General features: G+C 41.1%; 1 protein-coding gene across 1 annotated transcript in view; it reads left to right on the top strand.

Annotated features, from left to right (window-relative positions):
- Positions 1 to 5,319: 5,319 nt before the first annotated feature.
- LOC139761713 (RNA polymerase II-associated protein 3-like) overlaps positions 5,320 to 12,986 on the top strand; it is a 46,626-nt gene continuing 38,959 nt past the window's right edge. The window contains exons 1-2 of the mRNA XM_071686089.1: positions 5,320 to 5,621; positions 7,069 to 7,233. Of these exons, the coding sequence (XP_071542190.1) occupies positions 5,463 to 5,621; positions 7,069 to 7,233 (324 nt within the window). The 5' untranslated portion in view covers positions 5,320 to 5,462. The remainder of the gene's footprint in view (positions 5,622 to 7,068; positions 7,234 to 12,986) is intronic.

Below are 12,986 nucleotides of genomic sequence, written 5' to 3' on the forward strand. Positions count from 1 at the left end.
ATGAATATATATATATATATATATATATATATATATATATATATATATTTCTTTTATTTGCTTTGTCGCTGTCTCCCGCGCCTGCGAGGTAGCGCTAGGAAACAGACGAAAGAAATGGCCCAACACACCCCCACACACATGCACACACACACACGTCCACACACGCAAACATACACACCCACACATCCCAACGTACATACATATATACACACACAGACACACACATATACACACAATTCACACTGTCTGCCCCTACGCACCCCCATCGCCACCCCGTCACACACGGAATAACATCCCCCTCCCCCCTCATGTGCGCGAGGCAGCGCCAGGAAAGGACAACAAAGGCCCCATTCGCTCACACTCAATCTCCAGCTATCATGCAATAATGCCCGAAAGCTCAGCTCCCTTTCCACATCCACGCCCCACAGAACTTTCCATGGTTTACCCCAGACGCTTCACATGCCCTGATTCAATCCATTGGCAGCACGTCGACCCCGGTATACCACATCGATCCAATTCACTCTATTCCTTGCCCTCCTTTCACCCTCCTGCATGTTCAGGCCCCGATCACTCAAAATCTTTTTCACTCCATCTTTCCACCTCCAATTTGGTCTCCCACTTCTCCTCGTTCCCTCCACCTCCAACACATATATCCTCTTGGTCAATCTTTCCTCACTCATTCTATCCATGTGCCCAAACCATTTCAAAACACCCTCTTCTGCTCTCTCAACCACGCTATTTTTATTTCCACACATCTCTCTTACCCTTACATTACTTACTCGATCAAACCACCTAACAAACATGATTCATACATCTGTATAACGCATGATCTGTATACCGCATGATCTGTATACCTCATAATCTATATACCGCATGATCTGTATACCTCATGATCTGTATACCTCTTGATCTGTATACCTCATAATCTATATACCGCATGATCTGTATACCTCATGATCTGTATACCTCTTGATCTGTATACCTCATAATCTATATACCGCATGATCTGTATACCTCATGATCTGTATACCTCTTGATCTGTATACCTCATAATCTATATACCGCATGATCTGTATACCTCATGATCTGTATACCTCTTGATCTGTTTACCTCATAATCTATATACCGCATGATCTGTATACCTCATGATCTGTATACCTCTTGATCTGTATACCTCATGATCTATAAACAGCATGATCTGTATACCTCATAATCTATATACTGCATGATCTGTATACCTCATAATCTATATACCGCATGATCTGTATACCTCATGATCTGTATACCTCTTGATCTGTATACCTCATAATCTATATACCGCATGATCTGTATACCTCATAATCTATATACCGCATGATCTGTATACCTCATAATCTATATACCGCATGATCTGTATACCTCATAATCTATATACCGCATAATCTGTATACCTCATGATCTGTATACCTCTTGATCTGTATACCTCATAATCTATATACCGCATGATCTGTATACCTCATGATCTGTATACCTCTTGATCTGTATACCTCATAATCTATATACCGCATGATCTGTATACCTCATGATCTGTATACCTCTTGATCTGTATACCTCATAATCTATATAGCGCATGATCTGTATACCTCATGATCTGTATACCTCTTGATCTGTATACCGCATAATCTAATACCTCGTGGTTTGTATGCATCATGATTGGTATACCTCATGATCTGTATACCAGAGTAACCAAAAGGATTCCCACTAAATTACCAGAAGAATGGTCACTCTTGCTGCCCTGTCTTTTAATCTTGTATACATGTAATATATTTTCGCTCTACACACACACACACACACACACACACACACCATTCTAAGCCAGGTATCTATTTATTGCCCATATTCGAGAGGGGGCGGAGGATGAACACTTGGTTTGGGTGTAGCCCGACTGCCATGCCAAGGGCTCGAACCCATGCGGGTCTGAATCCGGGCTAGCCAATGCTGACTCAGTCAGGAACGCTAATCGTTACACCACAGGGTCCATAGGGATGTTTGTAGATAATGATTCGCCAAAACTAAGCCTGGCAGGAGATCTTGTTAATGACAGCCCATGTTTGTGATGTCATTACTGGCACAGGTCAGGCGTGTGCTCTCGGTGTGCCATTACTGGCACAGGTCAGGCGTGTGTTCTCGGTGTGCCATTACTGGCACAGGTCGATCAGTGTGTAACTGTAGTGTAGTGAGCTCTTTTAAGGAGATCTTTTGTGTTGTGTAAAATGTGTGGTAGACATCTGAATTTAGACTATATAGTTTACTTCTAAAAGTTTTCCCATGTCACGCTAATGCAATACAGTAACCACTGCAAATCACATCATTAGAAAATTGAATAGAATAAGAAATCAAACAATATTGACAATAAAAGTGTTATTCGCATGTGAACTCCTGGTAGACGATATTCCCAAAGCCAAAATAATCAGCCAAGCAACCTCAGCTAATGAACAGGTCTAGACTTTAATACGAAACTAACCTCCAAATGTGATCATTTTCAAATTACCAGCAATTTGTAACCTTGATTAGTTATACCTATATTTATGGTATAAAAGAAAACGTAATTTTATGGGGGAACTGCTAATGTAGGAGCTCAGTGTCACGAAATGAAAAAAAAAATCCCTCTATATAAAAACTGTTCAAAGTACAAAAGACTAGATTACAATTTACTGATCCCAAAATCTTGAGGTCACAGAATTGTACAATGTGACCAGCTATGTTCACCTGTGTGCATGAAAAGATTTTGTAAAGCCTTTTCCAATATTTGAGTAAGCCTCCTTTGATTATAGGAGAAACAAATACTAACTTTAAGTCAACAGCAAAATAGTTAACTGTAATAATTTGCCAAGGGTTGTTTTTTGCGAGTACAATTTATGGCTCTTAAGTGTGGTGGTTTCATGCAAAAATTCATTTTCCATGTTGTATAGTTGGTAAATCTTGGTAAATCTTGCAGTCACTCACATCAGGTTGCTTATTCCGTTTGAGTGAACTCCTTCCAGAAATGAAAGGAAATGAACTGCAAGGCTATTCATTTTCAAGAGAAACACCCCTGGCAATGAATCTGGAGGGGTAATCTCATACCTTTTTTTAAGACTGGTTCTCTTTGCATTTATGAAAAACAAGCATCAGGTAGAGGAAAACAGCAGAGCACCTGAAGGGATTCTGCCAAAATTTTTCCTGCCACATGATGACTGAAGCAGCAGTGTCCACGAGTACTGGGCCATGTACATAAACATTTAATATCAGTATAACAGTAAAACTGACCTTTAAGGGGAATCCTCTTCTCTGCCCAGCGGAGCGTTGATTTGACTGCTTAGATGTGTGAGGAAGGTGAGAGTGTGTGGGAAAGACACCTCACTCTTATGCACTCGAACAGAGAATTACACTCTATCTTATCAACACACTGGAAGACATGCCAACAAATATGTACATTCCAGGATCAACTTGTTCCTAACTTTCGAGGTTTTACATTAATTTAGTAACTCGGAGGCTATCTGTTGCACTTCGTCACCTGAAACATATCACACTGACATAAGACCTTGTAACAATACGATACAAAAAGCACATACAATCAAGGGTATACTGTATGAATGTGTTGAAATAATTTATGAGTAAAATATTCACTTTCATCATATTCGCCTTGGCACTCCCACTACAGCCTATGACCTCACCACTCCCAGTGCAGACCATAATATCAGAATACACTCTTCAGCTTCTGCCCTCCTACTTACTCTAACCCCTGACACCCCACCTCAGACCACACCATTTGAAGTAAGGGAAATTATAAAAGGAAACATTACGAGGCCAAAAAGATGCCTGTAGTTTTTAATCCAAAAACACATTCTCTTTTCATCTCGCACATAACCATAATACTTGACAACACTAATCTAAAACGATTGTTTCTTCTTAAATCTAAATTTTTCCATATAAACAGCAGTTGGAAGTACACCAAAATGATATATCTCCGATAATGAATCGGTTCCTTGTTACCAACCGAGAGGAGGCTGAACGGTTCCTGGGCCCCCCTTGACAACTGCGAGACCTGGATCTTTCTTAGTCCACTTTTGCAGCATTCAGGGGTCTTAGATCCAACCTCCTCTCTTTTGAACATTGTCTGTCTACTTCTTTACCTGATCCTCCTCTTCTCTCTGAAATCCAAACGTTCAATGTTAACTCCTCAGTACCAGATCACCAAGTACAACCTTTTTCCTTAAGAATCATTCGCCTCATGGATCTCAAACCACCTAAAAATTCAGTCATATGGTTCAAAAATTCTCTTCTACGACTTTGTTTTCATGCCTCGTATGTTTCCCCCGATGTTCTTCTAGATATTGGGTAGAACTCTTTGACTTATTGACTCCCTTCAAAGAGGCACTGTTTCCCTCGCATCCACAAGTCAATTTTTTTCATGTAGGGGATTTCTACGTTCATCTCAAAGATTTGCCGGCTATACCCGGAATAATCACCGCGATCTCGAGGCTTTTCCTTTTTTTTTCCCCACTTCATACACTTGGGGCATTTAATTAAACACCCAAATTGGTTTATGATCTCCAAGAATACTACTTTAAGACAGCCGAACTCCTTTTGAACCATCCCGCTTTAGATACACTATGTCCCCTTCGGCCCTTCCGGTAAGTCGTTATCTCCATCACTTCCAGCTGGGTACGTCCATCCCTATCCCCTCCTCGGAAACTTATTTTGGCCCACTTTTGCGCTACCTACATATTCATAGGTAATCTCTGCCTATTTTACTTCTCTACAACTTATGATGAACCACATGTCTCTCTTTTCAAACCTTACTTCGTGATGCATATTGTATCCTTTCATGGAATTCTGTTTTCCAGTCTATGTCTTCCAAGAAACTGCTCACCTCTGCGTAGTTCCAACGACTGTCTGTCTTTGACTCTGGTTTCCTATTTAATCTTTCCATGTTTTTGATAACCACTTCGTTAGGGTTAATCACTATATAATGACTTTTTCCTAGCGAGGTATCACATTTGATATTTTTTATATTCATGATGTTGTACGTAAAAGTTAGTTATATAGTCTCGATTGTATATGAGCCACTAAGACTTTGATGTGCTGAGTGACATCCTATTTTCCCATTATATACCGTCAAACTTTGCCTCTGACTGTCTTTCAGTGAAGCCAACTATTCCCAGTCCATTTCTCTATACTCAGAATCCCCCACAATTAATAGGACTGTTATGGTTTGCGAACTTTGTAATAGGATGGAGATGCCATAATTCAAATTAAAAAATATTCCAAATAAAATCGATTACATGAAATAACATTAGTATGATAATGTATGGCACAGTGTACGATAGTGTGGCAGGGAGGAGGAGGCTCCTCGCCTTGTTATTTGTAAACAAACAGCTTTGCATGCCTCTCGTACGCAAGTTAAGCCACGACATAGAACATCGTAGAAGACATTGATAATGGATGTGAATTCGTCTTTACTCTTACAGAAAAACATAAAAGATAGTTCTGAGGATCTTCAAGAGTTCTTAAAAGATTTGAATAACTGGGAGAAAGACATCAAGTTGCAGGACGAGAAATTGTCTAAACAGTCCAAGGAAGGCCCTGCCAATACAGAGGTAAAGCACAGGGTAATGTTTATAATTATAATTAGTTTTCTTATTAACTGATATGAATGTCTGGGTAAATGTGTGTTTATCTTTGGATACTGAGGGAATTTTTTACTGCAATATTAGTCTACAAAATAATCACTACTGTAGCATGAATTTAAGCATTATATTTCATTGGATGATATTAAATAAAGCAGTAGCAGTAATTTATAGGAAAAATGTTTGGAGGATATAGTAGAAGGTAAAACATACAGAGTCAATGAAATCTGAAAACCTAAATCTCCTTGGCAGTCAGGATTTGTCCTAATGTTTAATATTTTACAAACAGACAATGCAGTGAGCAGCCATGCCATCTCTGGGAGCACAGGAGTTTCTTGTCGGTATATTTTGGGCACAAATGTGTTTTACCTCGCCCCTGAAACTACCTCTGGGAATCTGCATTAGTATTTACGAAAGCAGATGTGTTTTTTATGTATATAATCTCTTGTTTTCCTCTTATGGAATTAATCCTGTGAATTTAGATAATTTCGTGAGAGGATGGGATTATCATTGTTTACTCATATGTTGTATTTCAGTATTAAGTAGCTTGTTAGTGGTAAGGTTTTGAGGGAGGGTTATTTGGTTTGAGAGGTGTGGAGTGAATTCAGATATCTTTAGAAATACTAGAATGTGATCCAATGTGGAACAGTTCCTGTTATGCTGTAAATTGATTCCTGTGTCTTTATAGACATCTACAATCACCCAGTAATCAATAGAACCTATGTAAACCTCACAAGACCTCATTTAGGGGCCGAGATTTATGTAATATTTCATATCATAGGAAGTGCCACATGTTAAATTCCATTCCGTGCATTAGGTCTAAAGAGTGTGAGGATTCCTGTGATAAATCAAAATGACTACCTATGGTATAAAAGCGATTTAGAGATAACTGGGGAGCATGATTTAGAGTATTATTTTCTAATGAAAGATTTTAGATAAGATGAAAAGGGTTATGTTTCTTTTCTTTTTCATACTTGAACATTGTTTCCCATGTTGATGAGGTATCACCAGAAAGCAGATGAAGAAAGAACATCCACTCACTTACATATGTATATGTGCATACACATATATATGCATAGGTATGTATGGGAGGCTGTTGATTGAGGTTGAAGGCATTTACAGAGCCTCATTTTGGGGAGGACATTGTGGTTTGAAAAGTGGTGCATGATGTGTGGATTAGGTGTTTGCTTTAAAGAATGTCTGTGAAAAATACTTAGAGAAATGATGGATCTGTATGTGGCATTAATGGATCTCGAGAAAGCATAAGGTTGATAGAGATGCCGTAAGGAAGCTTTTCAGAATATGTGATTTGGGAAGAGTGCTTCTAGAATAAGTGAGATGTTTTAAGCCTTTTTTTTGAAAATCAGAAGTGGACATGGTGTTGTGGACTTTTAAACATTTCAATTCCTTTTTCAAGATTGGTCCTCCTGTACGATGTAAGAAGAAATTAGAGACTTCTTCAGGAAAAGGAGCCATCAAAATCTCATCTGGTGACAGCAAACGGAGAAGAAATGAAGGTGAAAATTTGAAGAAAAAAAAGATATCAGCATATGACTATGCAGCTTGGGATAAATTTGATGTGGTAGGTTTTAAAAACCTTCAGTTGTTATCTGTAGGTATCTGTAACATATAACAAAATGTTTGAAACAGTTTTGCAGAACAGTTATGTAACATGATCATGTTTTTTCCCATTTAAAGTTTTATTATTCTTTTGTTTGTTGGTGGTTTTTTGTTTGTTTTTTCATTCAAGGCCTGGTTTCAGTCAGGACTCCTATTCATACTGGAGTCTTTTCCATTAAATGAAGTCTGTACGCCATTTTGACTGTGCATATTTGCTTGTAAATTCATTCCTACCCTTGTTGTTTTCATTCTTATTCTTCCATCATGGTTTCAGTCTACCCTACATTTATTTGCTGAGGATAGCCATGTTATGGATATATCTTTGTTGCCTTTTATCCTTAAGGAACTAGCTCCTGAGGGGTTAGCCACTGCAGAAAAGGGCTTCTGGATGCCCTATCCAAACACACCTCCCTAGCATGCTCCAATCCCCCCTCCATACACACACTTTTCTGGGTCCTCTCCCCAGTATTATTTGGTTCCCTCCCAGGAAGATTTCTGAGATCAAGCTTGGCAGGGATAGGATGAAAGCAACCACAAGTAGCATTGTGTGTGTGTGATAAGTGCGCTATAATCCCAAAGATCCATTTTTTGGGATATCAAAATCATCTGGCCTCTTACCATTAAATGGCAGTGCTTTCTATGTATGGGCGGCTTATCACTGTTGGGCTGGAATTTCATAGGTTTTGGAGCTGGCAACCGACAATCGATTAGGCTAGAAATTGCAGAAAGTGGGAGTGCATCAGTACTGAGCTTGACAGAAGCAGGAACTATCGGTTGTCACCGTAGCAGGTTCCTATCTCTCTCTGCATATGAGCATCAGACCAAACCTCCCAGGCTAGTCTTACGTGAAATGTTTCTCAAATGTGATATACTTGTGATTCATATTTTTGCTAATGACTTTGCAGTAATAGTGAGCAAAATGATTTCATCTGATAGTGAAATGTAGCCAATTTAATAAGGCTAATCTTGGATGAGTAAAAGTATGGAATTAAAGTGGAAAACTTGTCTGGTTGTTTTTGTTGAATGAATAAAGGTGGCAAGTATGAATTATGTACATGTGTATGTATGTATATGGCTGTGTGTGTATGTATGTATATGTATACGTTGAAATGTATAGGTATGTGTGTGTGTTGTGAGAAATCTATCAGTATTTTTTGTATTTGTCTTGCTTTTTCTAGCAGATAAAAGAATATTGATTCATATGTTCACTGTCGAGGATGTAAGGCATGTGTACGTGTAGGAAGAGAGGAACGTGATTGGTTCTCAGTGAATGTCGGTTTGCGGCGGGGTGTGTGATGTCTCCATGGTTGTTTAATTTGTTTATGGATGGGGTTGTTAGGGAGGTGAATGCAAGAGTTTTGGAAAGAGGGGCAAGTATGCAGTCTGTTGGGGATGAGAGAGCTTGGGAAGTGAGTCAGTTGTTGTTCGCTGATGATACAGGGCTGGTGGCTGATTCATGTGAGAAACTGCAGAAGCTGGTGACTGAGTTTGGTAAAGTGTGTGAAAGAAGAAAGTTCAGAGTAAATGTGAATAAGAGCAAGGTTATTAGGTACAGTAGGGTTGAGGGTCAAGTCAGTTGGGAGGTAAGTTTGAATGGAGAAAAACTGAAGGAAGTAAAGTGTTTTAGATATCTGGGAGTGGCTCTGGCAGCAGATGGAACCATGGAAGCGGAAGTGAATCATAGGGTGGGGGAGGGGGCGAATATCCTGGGAGCCTTGAAGAATGTGTGGAAGTTGAGAACATTGTCTTGGAAAGCAAAAATGGGTATGTTTGAAGGAATAGTGGTTCCAACAATGTTGTAAGGCTGCAAAGTGTGGGCTATGGATAGAGTTGTGCGCAGGAGGGTGGATGTGCTAGAAATGAGATGTTTGAGGACAATACATGGTGTGAGGTGGTTTGATTGAGTAAGTAATGTAAGGGTAAGAGTGATGTGTGGAAATAAGAAGAGCGTGGTTGAGAGAGCAGAAGAGGGTGTTTTGGAATGGTTTGGGCACATGGAGAGAATGAGTGAGGAAAGATTGACCAAGAGGATATATGTGTCGGAGGTGGAGGGAACGAGGAGAAGTGGGAGACCAAATTGGAGGTGGAAAGATGGAGTGAAAAAGATTTTGAGTGATCGGGGCCTGAACATGCAGGAGGGTGAAAGGCGGGCAAGGAATAGAGTGAATTGGATCGATGTAGTATACCGGGGTCGACGTGCTGCCAATGGATTGAATCAGGGCATGTGAAGCGTCTGGGGTAAACCATGGAAAGTTCTGTGGGGCGTGGATGTGGAAAGGGAGCTGTGGTTTCGGGCTTTATTGCATGACAGCTGGAGACTGAGTGTGAGCAAATGGGGCCTTTGTTGTCTTTTCCTGGCGCTGCCTCGTGCACATGAGGGGGGAGGGGGATGTCATTCCGTGTGTGGCGGGGTGGCGATGGGGGTGAGTAGGGGCAGACAGTGTGAATTGTGTGCATGTGTGTATATGTGTGTGTCTGTGTGTGTATATATGTGTGTACGTTGGGATGTGTGGGGGTGTATGTTTGCGTGTGTGGACATGTGTGTGTGTGCATGTGTGTAGGGGTGGGTTGGGCCATTTCTTTCGTCTGTTTCCTTGCGCTACCTCGCAGGCGCGGGAGACAGCGACAAAGCAAAATTATAATAATAATAAAATGTTCACTGTAGAAGTATTTGCAGTTTTATATAGAGAAATATGTTTTCAGAAAAGAAGAGTGAATGTTGGGGTGAAGAGGGTGGTGAGAGTAAGTGAGCTTGGGAAGGAGACTTGTGTGAGGAAGTACCAGGAGAGACTGAGTACAGAATGTAAAAAGGTGAGAACAATGGAAGTAAGGGGAGTGGGGGAGGAATGGGATGTATTTAGGGAATCAGTGATGCTTGCGCAAAAGATGCTTGTGGCGTGAGAAGAGTGGGAGGTGGGTTGATTAGAAAGGGTAGTGAGTGGTTGGATGAAGAAGTAAGATTATTAGTGAAAGAGAAGAGAGAGGCATTTGGATGATTTTTGCAGGGAAAAAATGCTATTGAGTGGGAGATGTATAAAAGAAAGAGACAGGAGGTCAAGAGAAAGGTGCAACAGGTGAAAAAGAGGGCAAATGAGAGTTGGGGTGAGAGAGTATCATTAAATTTTAGGGAGAATAAAAAGATGTTCTGGAAGGAGGTAAATAAAGTGCGTAAGACAAGGGAGCAAATGGGAACTTCAGTGAAGGGCGCAAATGGGGAGGTGATAACAAGTAGTGGTGATGTGAGAAAGAGATGGAGTGAGTATTTTGAAGGTTTGTTGAATGTGTTTGATGATCGAGTGGCAGATATAGGGTGTTTTGGTCGAGGTGGTGTGCAAAGTGAGAGGGTTAGGGAAAATGATTTGGTAAACAGAGAAGAGGTAGGTAAAAGCTTTGCGGAAGATGAAAGCCGGCAAGGCAGCAGGTTTGGATGGTATTGCAGTGGAATTTATTAAAAAAGGGGGTGACTGTATTATTGACTGGTTGGTAAGGTTATTTAATGTATGTATGGCTCATGGTGAGGTGCCTGAGCATTTGCGGAATGCGTGCATAGTGCCATTGTACAAAGGCAAAGGGGATAAGAGTGAGTGCTCATATTTCAGAGGTATAAGTTTGTTCAGTATTCCTGGTAAATTATATGGGAGGGTATTGATTGAGAGGGTGAAGGCATGTACAGAGCATCAGATTGGGGAAGAGCAGTGTGGTTTCAGAAGTGGTAGAGGATGTGTGGATCAGGTGTTTGCTTTGAAGAATGTATGTGAGAAATACTTAGAAAAGCAAATGGATTTGTATGTAGCATTTATGGATCTGGAGAAGGCATATGATTGAGTTGATAGAGATGCTCTGTGGAAAGTATTAAGAATATATGGTGTGGGAGGCAAGTTGTTAGAAGCAGTGAAAAGTTTTTATCGAGGATGTAAGGCATGTGTACGTGTAGGAAGAGAGGAAAGTGATTGGTTCTCAGTGAATGTAGGTTTGCGGCAGGGGTGTGTGATGTCTCCATGGTTGTTTAATTTGTTTATTGATGGGGTTGTTAGGGAGGTGAATGCAAGAGTTTTGGAAAGAGGGGCAAGTATGAAGTCTGTTGTGGATGAGAGGGCTTGGGAAGTAAGTCAGTTGTTGTTCGCTGATGATACAGCGCTGGTGGCTGATTCATGTGAGAAACTGCAGAAGCTGGTGACTGAGTTTGGTAAAGTGTGTGAAAGAAGAAAGTTAAGAGTAAATGTGTATAAGAGCAAGGTTATTAGGTACAGTAGGGTTGAGGGTCAAGTCAATTGGGAGGTAAGTTTGAATGGAGAAAAACTGAAGGAAGTAAAGTGTTTTAGATATCTGGGAGTGGATCTGGCAGCGGATGGAACCATGGAAGCGGAAGTGGATCATAGGATGGGGAGGGGGTGAAAATCCTGGGAGCCTTGAAGAATGTGTGGAAGTCGAGAACATTATCTCGGAAAGCAAATGTATGTTTGAAGGAATAGTGGTTCCAACAATGTTGTATGGTTGCGAGGCGTGGGCTATGGATAGAGTTGTGTGCAGGAGGATGGATGTGCTGGAAATGAGATGTTTGAGGACAATGTGTGGTGTGAGGTGGTTTGATCGAGTAAGTAACGTAAGGGTAAGAGAGATGTGTGGAAATAAAAAGAGCGTGGTTGAGAGAGCAGAAGAGGGTGTTTTGAAATGGTTTGGGCACATAGAGAGAATGAGTGAGGAAAGATTGACCAAGAGGATATATGTGTTGGAGGTGGAGGGAACGAAGAGAAGTGGGAGACCAAATTGGAGGTGGAAAGATGGAGTGAAAAAGATTTTGAGTGATCGGGGCCTGAACATGCAGGAGGGTGAAAGGAGGGCAAGGAATAGAGTGAATTGGATCGATGTGGTATACCGGGGTTGATGTGCTGTCAGTAGATTGAATCAGGGCATGTGAAGCATCTGGGGTAAACCATGGAAAGTTCTGTGGGGCGTGGATGTGGAAAGGGAGCTGTGGTTTCGGGCTTTATTGCATGACAGCTGGAGACTGAGTGTGAGCAAATGGGGCCTTTGTTGTCTTTTCCTGGCGCTGCCTCGTGCACATGAGGGGGGAGGGGGATGTCATTCCGTGTGTGGCGGGGGGTGGCGATGGGGGTGAGTAGGGGCAGACAGTGTGAATTGTGTGCATGTGTGTATATGTGTGTGTCTGTGTGTGTATATATGTGTGTACGTTGGGATGTGTGGGGGTGTATGTTTGCGTGTGTGGACATGTGTGTGTGTGCATGTGTGTAGGGGTGGGTTGGGCCATTTCTTTCGTCTGTTTCCTTGCGCTACCTCGCAGGCGCGGGAGACAGCGACAAAGCAAAATTATAATAATAATAAAATGTTCACTGTAGAAGTATTTGCAGTTTTATATAGAGAAATATGTTTTCAGAAAAGAAGAGTGAATGTTGGGGTGAAGAGGGTGGTGAGAGTAAGTGAGCTTGGGAAGGAGACTTGTGTGAGGAAGTACCAGGAGAGACTGAGTACAGAATGTAAAAAGGTGAGAACAATGGAAGTAAGGGGAGTGGGGGAGGAATGGGATGTATTTAGGGAAGCAGTGATTCCTTGCGCAAAAGATGCTTGTGGCGTGAGAAGAGTGGGAGGTGGGTTGATTAGAAAGGGTAGTGAGTGGTTGGATGAAGAAGTAAGATTATTAGTGAAAGAGAAGAGAGAGGCATTTGGATGATTTTTGCAGGGAAAAAATGCTATTGA

The sequence above is a fragment of the Panulirus ornatus genome, chromosome 41, assembly GCF_036320965.1.
Source record: "Panulirus ornatus isolate Po-2019 chromosome 41, ASM3632096v1, whole genome shotgun sequence".
NCBI lineage: Eukaryota > Metazoa > Arthropoda > Malacostraca > Decapoda > Palinuridae > Panulirus > Panulirus ornatus.